This window comes from Aedes aegypti, chromosome 1 (assembly GCF_002204515.2).
Source record: "Aedes aegypti strain LVP_AGWG chromosome 1, AaegL5.0 Primary Assembly, whole genome shotgun sequence".
Taxonomy (NCBI): Eukaryota; Metazoa; Arthropoda; class Insecta; order Diptera; family Culicidae; genus Aedes; species Aedes aegypti.
Genome location: NC_035107.1, coordinates 168232311 through 168243339, shown reverse-complemented (window position 1 = coordinate 168243339; position 11029 = coordinate 168232311). Strand labels below are relative to the sequence as shown.

General features: G+C 42.5%; 1 protein-coding gene and 1 long non-coding RNA gene across 3 annotated transcripts; one reads left to right on the top strand and one right to left on the bottom strand.

Annotated features, from left to right (window-relative positions):
• Positions 1 to 496: 496 nt before the first annotated feature.
• LOC110679185 lies at positions 497 to 1185 on the bottom strand. The gene is made up of 2 exons (XR_002502286.1): positions 873 to 1185; positions 497 to 769 (listed from the first exon to the last, which is right to left on the bottom strand). It is a non-coding gene; the product is annotated as an uncharacterized LOC110679185 (long non-coding RNA).
• Positions 1186 to 1284: 99 nt separating this feature from the next.
• Positions 1285 to 2157, top strand: LOC5566081 (39S ribosomal protein L11, mitochondrial). Of its 2 annotated transcripts, none has more exons than XM_001650402.2 (2): positions 1285 to 1436; positions 1500 to 2157. In XM_001650402.2, the coding sequence occupies exon 2, from the start codon at positions 1508 to 1510 to the stop codon at positions 2096 to 2098; it is 591 nt and encodes a 196-aa protein (XP_001650452.1). In that variant the 5' UTR covers positions 1285 to 1436; positions 1500 to 1507; the 3' UTR covers positions 2099 to 2157. The 2 variants fall into 2 exon arrangements, with proteins under 2 accessions (XP_001650452.1, XP_021708971.1); XM_021853279.1 differs by having other exon boundaries at positions 1309 to 1440.
• The last annotated feature ends 8872 nt before the right edge of the window (positions 2158 to 11029 follow it).

Sequence of the window (11029 nt, the reverse complement as noted above, 5' to 3'; positions counted from 1 at the left end):
TGTCCGTAATATGAATCAAAACGGTACTGCGATCAGAAAAAAGTGATTTTCTTGACCATTTCTTGAGAGAAATTTTCCACGCATCGAGATAAGCGATTGCTTTTCTTGTCAGTAGCAAACCGGCCTTAAAGGAGGACGGGAGGACACATGGTCAAAAAGGAGGACATGTCCTCCCGAAGGATACCATCTGGTAAGCCTACCTATACCTTGCCAGGTAAAATTTTCGACGCTTCACGCATAGAGTAAACTTATTCCAGATGGCAGCATCGTACACTCTGAAAATAATCTATACTAACTAGTTTAAAAGTCACACTAAATGACGTTTCGCCTGGTTGACCCCAACTCTCGTTTAGGTGCCGGTTAATCGAGCCTAGTATAAGTTGAAAATATAACGAACAATGTTTAACTTGGATATAATTGTGTTCAGATTAACAGATTTGGGCTTCTGGATTGTTTGCGAGCTATCTGGAGTGGAAAAAAGCGAAAACTAACCTGATTGAAAGACGAAGCGGACCCATTTATTTTAATCTAGAATCTACTTATTATAATGTTATTGGTGTACATTTGCATTTTTCACCACAATCACTAACAAATGTTCCGGTAAAAGTTAATCTCCATCGTCTTCTGGATCTCTCACAGCGCATCTTCCCGGCTTTCACCTGGCTCTTCTGCTACGCTGTATTTGGCACAATTTCGTTGGTATCTTGTTCGGAACAGCCTCTAAATCGATTCCGGATCGTTTCCTTCCTGATCGACATTGCCGATGTGTCTAGAAACGATAGAAATTGAAGGAATACACTGAGTTTTTCCGATTAGAAACAACTTCTACAAAGTCGATGCCTGTAGGGCCACAATTATTGGAAATGGCTTACCTTTTCTATCCTCATATCGTCCAGGAATGAATGGCGTTTCAAATTTAATTCCTTGCTCGAGGCACACACGTTTCCAGCAGCAAATATTCAATTAAAATATCACCTCGACAAAACTGACGGCGTGGAAAAAAAAACAATGATGGTGGGCAAGGGCTGGAGTTACACACTGGTCAAATTTGTCACCCGTTAAACTTGTTTAGTTTTACTTATTATGCCAAACATGTATACTTTCAAAACTAGACTGGGTTTGAACTTGATGAATGACAAAAATGATTATGATTTAAACTATCGATGTTTTGATCGGATTCTGAGTGTACATTCGTAAATCGATTTGAACTTATATTTTGGGATTTTGGGTAGTGTGATTTCTACGTGCACTCTAGGTATACTGTGACGTTTGGTCACCCTACTGACATTAAACGTCAAAAAGACATTTTCTGCCATAGAGTGTAAACAAACAACCCCGTGTGTGCGACTCAGAGGGTGTCAGTATCAGGCTGGTTATACAATAAAACTTCGTTTCAACAGATAAAATTTCCTTTTAATAAATTTCCCATTAAAACTGTAGGTATTTGCAACTTTGTAAGTTACATTATTCGATAAATAAATAATGAAAATTAATTCCAGATTACAACATGTCCAAAGCAGCAGGCAGACTAAAAACTCTCAAGAAATCTATCGACAAAATCAACCACACCAGTAAACTTCGCACAAATATCCCGGCCGGTTTGGCTGTGGCAGGGCCTCCACTTGGTCCGATGCTCGGCCAGCGCGGGATAAACATTGCGGCGTTCTGCAAGGACTTTAACGAACGAACCAAAGACTACAAGGAAGGAATCCCTCTGCCGTGTCGGGTAGCGGTCACATCGGACAGATCTTACGAGCTCACAATCCACTCTCCACCTGCCACATTTCTTCTGAAGCAAGCGGCGGGAATTCAAAGAGGAGCCATGAATCCCGGCAAGGAAGTGGCAGGAAAAATCACACGCAAGCATTTGTACGAGATCGCCCAAATTAAGCTCCAGGACCCGCCCAATGCCCTTTTGACGCTAGAGCAAATGTGCAAAGCGCTGGTAGGAATTGCTCGGACATGTGGAATCGAAATCGTCAACGAATTGGAAGCGGCGGAATATCAGACATTTCTAGAGGAGAGAAAACAGATTGTGGAGGCGCAGCGTAAGGAGCTACAGGAAAAGAGAGAAGCTAGAATGTTGCGCATGGGTTGAAAACAGTTAAGTTCGGTTTGTAGCCGCTGAGATATTTTAATAAAACTTTCAGCAAAATATATCAAGTGATTGTATTCTATTTATCACAAGCAATCGTGGTGCTTGAGCTGCTGTGTATACATTAACATTAAATCGACTTTTAAGGATCTTTTTGCATTACAAATCAATTGCAATTGCTCTGTGTTAAGGTGAAACAGCTTGGAATCCAAATGTATCAGAACTTTGAAAGCACAAATAAAGCGTGCTCTGGATTAAAAGCGTAAGTGACATGATTGATTTCACTTCATCGTTCCTTTCTTCCGCGAATAAAGTTGACGATATGCAAGTTTGATTGAACGATGCAATCTTGAGTCCTAATGTGAAAAAATGAGATAAAACATGCACTGCCGTTATACGCATAATTGTCCCATGTTACTTTTTATGCATTTTGACTTTTTGTTTAGCTGCTGTTTTGGAAAATCGTTTTAAACATCTTCTTACGTTGGTTTTACATCCCATTTGGAACACAACCTATTTTATGTGTTTGTATTATCGGGATGCATTCATCATTTATGCGAGCCTGGCGTCCAATTTGTTTTAAATTTTCAATATCAATATATTATTTTCCATCCGTTTTTAATGAATTTCAGTTGAATTTCCAGGGTCGATTAGAAATCCTTTATAAGAGAGATTCGCGGAAGCTGACATTTCTGTCAAAGTGTGAGCCAATCGAGCAGCGAGAGCTGTCAAAGTGTGAGCCAAACGAACATGCGTTATGTTTGTTTTGAACTTTTCTTGAGGAGTAATGTAATCCGCTTGAAATTATTTCGGTAAAAGCAATTTTGCATGAAGCAAAAATATGAAATCTCAATTACTTTTTCAAATCGACGTAAGTAACTTTCATACGGTTTTGAGAAAATTAATTCAGAAGAATCACAACTTGTCTTCTAAAACTGTTTTAAAATGAATCACCTTTTTAACATTTTTTCGCAGTGTATGCCACTTAAATTTTGCATACAATCAGCTCACGTTCAAAAACTACGTAGTTTCTATTATTTCCCAAAAAAAATAATTATACAAAATCATAAGCCGTTTCATCAAGTTACTTTCGACGTTTTTCTACCAGTGTAAAATCGGCTCAAGTAGTGTTCTGTTTTGATTCGTGGTTAAGTCACTTTGTCTCTCCATACAGCGGGGCGGCGAAAGTAGTGGTTAGGTTGCGAAAGTTGAAAATCTTACTTTCGTCGTTTTGTAAATCCCGAAATTAAACGTTCTAAAAGTGAAAAGTTAAGTTAGTACAGAGCGGTACGTGTAGAATTCCGCCTGCTTAACACGTAGGATCGATAAAGTAAGTTTGTATACTTTTTTGACTTGAGTCTGTATGAATAAGTTTTCGAGAAATGTTTTACTTTTTTCAATTTTTGTCAATGCGATTTTTAGTTTTTGATTTTTTTGGCTGTTTATTAGTTTTGATATGTAGCTCAAAGATCTATAACGAAACATAATACACTTTATAGCAATGAGGAAGTCATGTCCGTGTTACAATATTATTCTCGACGCCAAGCAAAATCAGCACTGCTGGTCCGTTGCCAAATCATTCCATTTTACTTCCGCTTATCTCTCTATAAAGGATCACTAGGGTCGATCACAAAATTCTTCTAGTTTTTGAAATCGCGATCATCAATTAGAAATGTACCGAATTTTGGATTCATAACGGGGAGTACTGAAGTTATCCCACTTGAAATATCAGTAATTACTTTAATTTCGAGTCCATGGCTTGAAAGAAATCAACTTCATGATTTAGCAAACCAATTCAAAATAAAAATATTTCGACCGTTTTTGGATGACTTGGCCACATGCTGTTGTTCCAAATACCGGTTCACTGGTAGAAGTGGCCATTATATTGACGAATCAAAAACCTGGCTTGCGACACACACATTTTCATGAATTTGAAAATTAAGTCTAAAGGTGGTTCAAATGTATTTGAGGAGGAAATGGGCACTAAACTGTCAGTTCTGAAACCATGCTGGCAACATCAAACTTCATAAATTCCCAAATCAAGGCTAAAGAAGCGTAATTTAAACGTTCTTGGATAACTTGATTACATGCCAGGTTCTAGTCGAGTATAGTACACGACACGCCTTACAGTTGAGGTCAAAATACGCGTATCTGTCAAAAGATACAAACTCTAGTGGAATTAAATGATACAATACTAAATTCGATTTTTTATTTACTTATTTCAGGTTGTTTTGGATACCCTGTTCCCCAGAGGAAGTGGTCATTATATTGACGATTCTGAGACCTATCTTGTGACATATCAAACTTCATGAATTTGCAAATCACGTCAAAAAAAGAATAATTCAAGGGGTTTTGGATGACCTGGCCACATACTGGGTTATTCCGGATAACTGGTTCTTCGGTGCAAGTGGCAAATATGTTGGCAGTTCTGAAACTTAATTTGCGATGTATCAAATACCATGATCTTGCAAACCAAGTCCAAATAAATGTCAAATCGTGTGAAGATTTGGGTCGTGAATTTTGAGTTAAATATTTACTCCGCAGAATAACCTTCAATTTGCAGATGAGTCTCTGTCAAGCCTGCCGCTGGAAGAGTCGATATAGAAATTTATCACATCTTATAAATTCTCTAACTTACTCATCCACTCTTTCTTTCACTAACTCATACATTTTCTCATTATCACACATACAGAAAACTTTGCTTTCCATCCCAAACTATAAAATCGTATTTCTTCACTTTCCACACGTGGCTCCGTTTGGCACATGTCACTTGAGCCTTCATTAGGTGCCTTAGCATAGTCTTGAGGATATACGTCCTCTACATTTGATACAAACTATACGTAAGAACGTAAGAAGCCCGCAGTATCAGTTCTTGATACCTGCGGTGCAGCTGGGCGCGGGCGTAGTGGTCGACCCTGCCCGCTTTCAGCGGACAACGGGAGGTGAGGACCACCTGGGAAGCTGGCAAAGCGCCAACATGCTACCTTGGTGGACCCCCCTAAGCGTGTCATCGATGTTCGATGGGTCGGGGGTGTAGTCCTGTTTACTGCTTGTATGTAGTAAATGGTTCCCAACCCCACACTCCCGGGCCTCGGTCCGGAGTCTGTTGAGCAGATTATCCCCCCATTGCTTAGAAGAAAAAAAACGTAAGGACGGTTATCTACAGCTGTATGCTTAGCACATAATTGGTCCCTACTATTGGTGGGACTGTTATGCGTAGAAATTCACCAAAAACCCCGTATTTCTAGGCATAACCGTCCCACTTTGAATTTCGTTGCTAAATTTACTTTATTCCCATATGGTGATGGCTCGTTCTGGTGATAGCTGTCTATCAACAGCTGAGTGTTTTGTGACATTTTGGCAAAATTATCGGACATTTGAGGCGTATAGCAGGTGCTTTTGCACCTCTAGCTCGCCCGTCAATGCGTAACACCCATAATACAAACTCTTGACTATAATGAACATGCTATTCTTTATACTATTGTAAAGATTTTAATTTGTTTTACCACACACTTGATAAATACGAGGCCTAAATGTGTTAAAATCTTTAAACGCTAACTTTTTCTTGATTGCATATTTTGGAACATGGGACAATTATGCGTATAACGGCAGTGCATGTCACCTTTTTTCGCGGAAGAGAAGATCGACGAAGAGGTATCGATCATGTTACTTACGCTCTTATTCTAGCACATTCTTGAAATAAGGATCATACGACAGTGCATTTTCTATTTTATATTTGTGCATCAGTAAAAAGTTCAAAATATGGAGATTGACTTCGTACGTTCAATATTAAATAAATAGAAATTTTCTACCGACGATGGTAGTGGCGCAAGCCGGCCATTTTAACATCTTTCCACGCGCAGCTATTTAACGAGACCAATATGAGGGGCGTGTCTTCGAATCCCACCGGGCGAGGATCTTTTCGTCAAGGGAACTAGCTGGTTAAAATCCAAACCAATACCGCAGAATGGAGGTATAGCATGTGGTATTTATGCTCCATACTACTTGGTTGATTTTTTAACCCTTTTTTTTTTTCTTAGAATTGTGAACCATTGCTTTCATCTGGACTAATTTTTGTTTTGAAAGTTATGAAGGAAATTTTCGGTATAGGTAAGTTATGGAATTTTTAAAGTAAACGTTGATAAATTTGAGATTTGAGTGGATTTACAGCAGAATTCTTAACGCAATCGTTGGAATTTCTATGTAAATTTCTGTAACTGTTCCTAAAAAAAATGCTTAACAAATTCTTGCCGAATTCTTGGTTAATGATCAGATGAAATTCTTGAAGGCATTTTTAACGAATTCCGGCAATTCCTGGCTTATATTCTGAAGAAATTTGTTAAATTTTCTTGATAGGGTATCTGGTTCTCTACCAAAAATAACTCGAGATCCTATGTGCAATGCATGGTCTTACATAAAAATCGTTGTTTTCCGGCTAAAATTTGTAAAAAAATTGCCTCTATTTCGGCGACAATATTTCCTAGAAGCCTGGAAAAAATCATGCAATTTATCAAAAATTTCTACAAAATATTCTCCTTTCTTGGCACGGTAAATGGCTGGGCATGGCGTACCATTGGTACCTCGCGTACCTACAGGAATAAAATAGACCCCATTGTGTGGTCCTTAGCCTCTTGCCCAGCAACTCCTATCCCTACCTCCCCGTGGTACTGGCCGGGGTACGAGTAACCTTGGGGAAGATCGGGTAACCAACCCCCGGTGGGAACTTTGGTCGTATGCTGACAGGGAAGGGGGGGTTTGCTTCTGCAAACCTTGAGCGTCTGTACTCCATGTTAGGAGCGGCTCACAACAGCGTCTGTTCCCCATGTCAGGGGCGGCTGATCATCGTCCGAGTGCCAGAGAAGGACTCTAAGCTAAACTGCGCACTATGGCCCTCCGAACATGTAGGGGGAATGGTCCTCCGGAAATCTAGGGGGTTGGTGTCAGGCCCTGCAAGCCAGCCGTAAAAATACACCAGCACAGGAACGTCAACGAGAGAATACGGACCGGAACAATCGGCAAAGACCACAGTGACGAAAATGGACTTGCGATTGGAAACTCGGTAGGTGGAACTGCAAATCTCTCAACTTCATCGGAAGCACACGCATACTCTCCGATGTACTGAAGATCCGCGGTTTCGACATCGTAGCGCTGCAGGAGGTGTGCTGGACAGGTTCGATGGTGCGAACGTTTAGGGGTAATCATACCATCTACCAGAGCTGCGGCAACACACGTGAGCTGGGAACAGCTTTTATAGTGATGGGTGATATGCAGAGGCGCGTGATCGGGTGGTGGCCGATCAACGAAAGAATGTGCAAGTTGAGGCTCAAAGGCCGGTTCTTCAACTTCAGCATCATAAACGTACATAGCCCTCACTCCGGAAGCACTGATGATGACAAGGACGCATTTTACGCGCAGTTCGAACGCGAGTACGACCGCTGCCCAAGCCACGACGTCAAGATCATCATAGGAGACTTAAACGCTCAGGTTGGCCAGGAGGAGGAGTTCAGACCGACGATTGGAAAGTTCAGCGCCCACCGGCTGACGAACGAGAACGGCCTACGACTGATAGATTTTGCCGCCTCTAAGAACATGGCCATTCGCAGCACCTACTTCCAGCACAGCCTCCCGTATCGATACACCTGGAGATCACCACTGCAGACGGAATCACAAATCGACCACGTTTTGATCGATGGACGACACTTCTCCGACATTACCGACGTCAGAACCTATCGTGGCGCTAACATTGACTCCGACCACTATCTGGTGATAGTGAAACTGCGCCAAAAACTATCCGTCATTAACAATGTACGGTATCGACGCCCGCCTCGGTATAACCTAGCGCGACTGGCCCAACCGAACGTCGCTGCCGCATACGCGCAGCATCTCGAGGTAGCGTTGCCGGAAGAGGGCGAGCTTGACGAAGCCCCTCTTGAGGACTGCTGGAGCAACATAAAAGCAGCCATCAACAACGCAGCCGAGAGCATCGTCGGGTACGTGGAAAGGAGGACATGTGACGATTGGTTCGACGATGAATGCAGGCAGGTTTTGGAGGAGAAGGATGCAGCGCGGGCTGCAATACTGCAGCAAGGAACGCGACAAAACGTGGAGCGATATAAAAGAAAACGAAAGCAGCAAACCCGCCTATTCCGGGACAAAAAGCGTCGCCTGGAAGAAGCGGAATGTGAAGAAATGGAACAGCTGCATCGTTCACAAGAAACGCGAAAGTTCTACGAGAAGCTTAACGCATCCCGAAAAGGCTTCGTGCCGCGAGCCGAAATGTGTAGGGATAAGGACGGAAGCATCTTGTCGGATGGACGTGAGGTGATTGAAAGGTGGAAGCAGCACTACGATGAACACCTGAATGGCACGGAGAACACAGGCGCCGAGGGTCACGACAGCGGAGGAAGTGGCTACGTTAGCACGGCGCATGAAGGAAACCAACCTGTCCCCACATTGAGGGAAGTTAAGGATGCCATCAACCAGCTCAAGAATAACAAGGCCGCTGGTAAGGATGGCATTGGAGCTGAACTCATCAAAATGGGCCCGGAGAGGTTGGCAGCCTGTCTGCACCGGCTGATTGTCAGAATCTGGGAAACGGAACAGCTGCCGGAGGAGTGGAAGCAAGGGGTCATTTGCCCCATCTACAAGAAGGGCGACAAACTGGAATGTGAAAACTATCGTGCGATCACTATCCTGAATGCCGCCTACAAAGTGCTATCCCAGATTATCTTCCGTCGTCTATCACCAATAACAAATGAGTTTGTGGGAAGTTAGCCGCTCGACAACGGATCAAATCTTCACTGTACGGCAAATCCTCCAGAAATGCCGTGAATACCAAGTCCCAACGCATCACTTGTTCATCGATTTCAAAGCGGCTTATGATAGCATCGACCGCGAAGAGCTATGGAAAATCATGGACGAATACAGCTTTCCCGGGAAGCTCACAAGACTAATAAGAGCAACGATGGACGGTGTGCAGAATAGCGTGAAGATTTCGGGTGAACATTCCAGTTCGTTCGAATCCCGCCGGGGACTTCAACAGGGTGATGGACTTTCGTGCCTGCTGTTCAACATCGCGCTAGAAGGTGTCATGCGGAGAGCCGGGTTCAATAACCGAGGTACGATTTTCACAAGATCCAGCCAATTTGTTTGCTTCGCGGATGATATGGATATTGTCGGCAGAACATCTGGAACGGTGGCAGACCTGTACACCCGCCTAAAATGTGAAGCGACAAAAGTCGGCCTGATGGTGAATGCGTCAAAAACAAAGTACATGCTGATTGGCGGAACCGAGCGCGACAGAGCCCGCCTGGGAAGCAGTGTTACGATAGACGGGGATACTTTTGAGGTGGTTGATGAGTTCGTCTACCTCGGATCCTTGTTAACGGCTGATAACAACGTTAGTCGTTGTACCGGTGTGCTCGCGTCTATGTCCAACTGAAAACTGCCGTAGTTCAATCGCTCTCTTATACACACACACACACACATTCATTATCTCTCGGTGTACAGATCTGTCCCATGACCAAAGTAACTCACGTTTCAGGTATACTAGTTTTGCGCACAAGATGAATGTACATTTGGTAGAGATATCACTTCGATACATCCCTCCTTAAGTTTGGAAATAAAATCTACAATATCAAAATACTCGAAATCATTTATTGACAGGTTCATGATTTAGTAAATATCGAGACAATGTTTGAGGTTCATTGATACAAATGAAAATCTTTGTATTTACCCGGAGCATTTCTATTCCTTCGCGGACGAACAATATCTTCTGTCTGTATTTCTTTACAGCTAGTCTGTGCGCGTTCATAGTTAGTCTCATTACAACCTGGCTGTGAGTCATCGTTGAGAACCTCTGTCGAAGATGGCTGCACATCGGCGTCGCTGGATCTTTGTAATGGCAATTTCTTCAAATGAGTTCGGTTTCTCGTGTATTCCTTCCCGGTTTCTTTAGATCTGACCTCAAGCTCGCTTCCGTTCACGTTGATTACTTCAAACTCCTCTGGTCGAAAGTTAGGTTGCGTCGATCCCAGTTTCAAATTGCGCATCAATACGGTGTCACCGGCTATGATGTTGTTTTCTCTAGCATGTCTATTATCATTAGCATATTGCTTCTTATGTTCTTTGATTAAAGCATCCCGTTCCTGTGTTCCTTCAAAGAATATTCTGGTAGGTTCCTGTATCGTAGGGAGGTAGCTAATCAGCTCTCGATTAAACATCATTTTAGCCGGAGACAGATCAGTTGTTTCCTGAGGGGTTGAGTGATAGAATAACAGATATTCGTAAAGATCTCGCTTCCAATCGGTATCTTGAGCTACACTGATTTTAATCCTCTTCTTCAAGTTACGGTTCTGTCTTTCGACAGCGCCGTTGCGTTCTGGCCAGTATGGAGTTGTTAAATTTAGATGGATGTTGTAAGACTCGCAGAACTTCCTGAGCTCAATGGCGCGAAACTGAGGGCCATTATCAGTTGTTATCGATTGAGGGATACCGAACTTACTGAACATTTTCAACAGTGCCATAACCACCATCGAAGATGTTGGATGTTTCATTGGTTCGACCATGGTATATCGGGTTGTGTAGCAAACTACCACCAGTAATGAATAATCATTGGGCAGTCCTTCGATAAAGTCCATTGCCACATCCTGCCATGGAAGAGTAGGTAATCTTCTTGCCATGGGACATGGTGGATCAGGTTTCGCCATCATAGCACATTCCTTACACGCTTTTAAGGTTCTTTCTACTAAATCATCTAGCCCTGAAAATAAAATCAGAATACTTAAGTTGCACGAAAACAAACCCCTTTTTTTGCTACATTCTTACCAGGAAACCACAACCGCGACCTTAAGTGTGCTTTCATTGCAGTTGAACCTTGATGACCAAGATGTGCTATCTCTGTGACTCTTTTCTGAAGAGCCGCAGGAATTACAA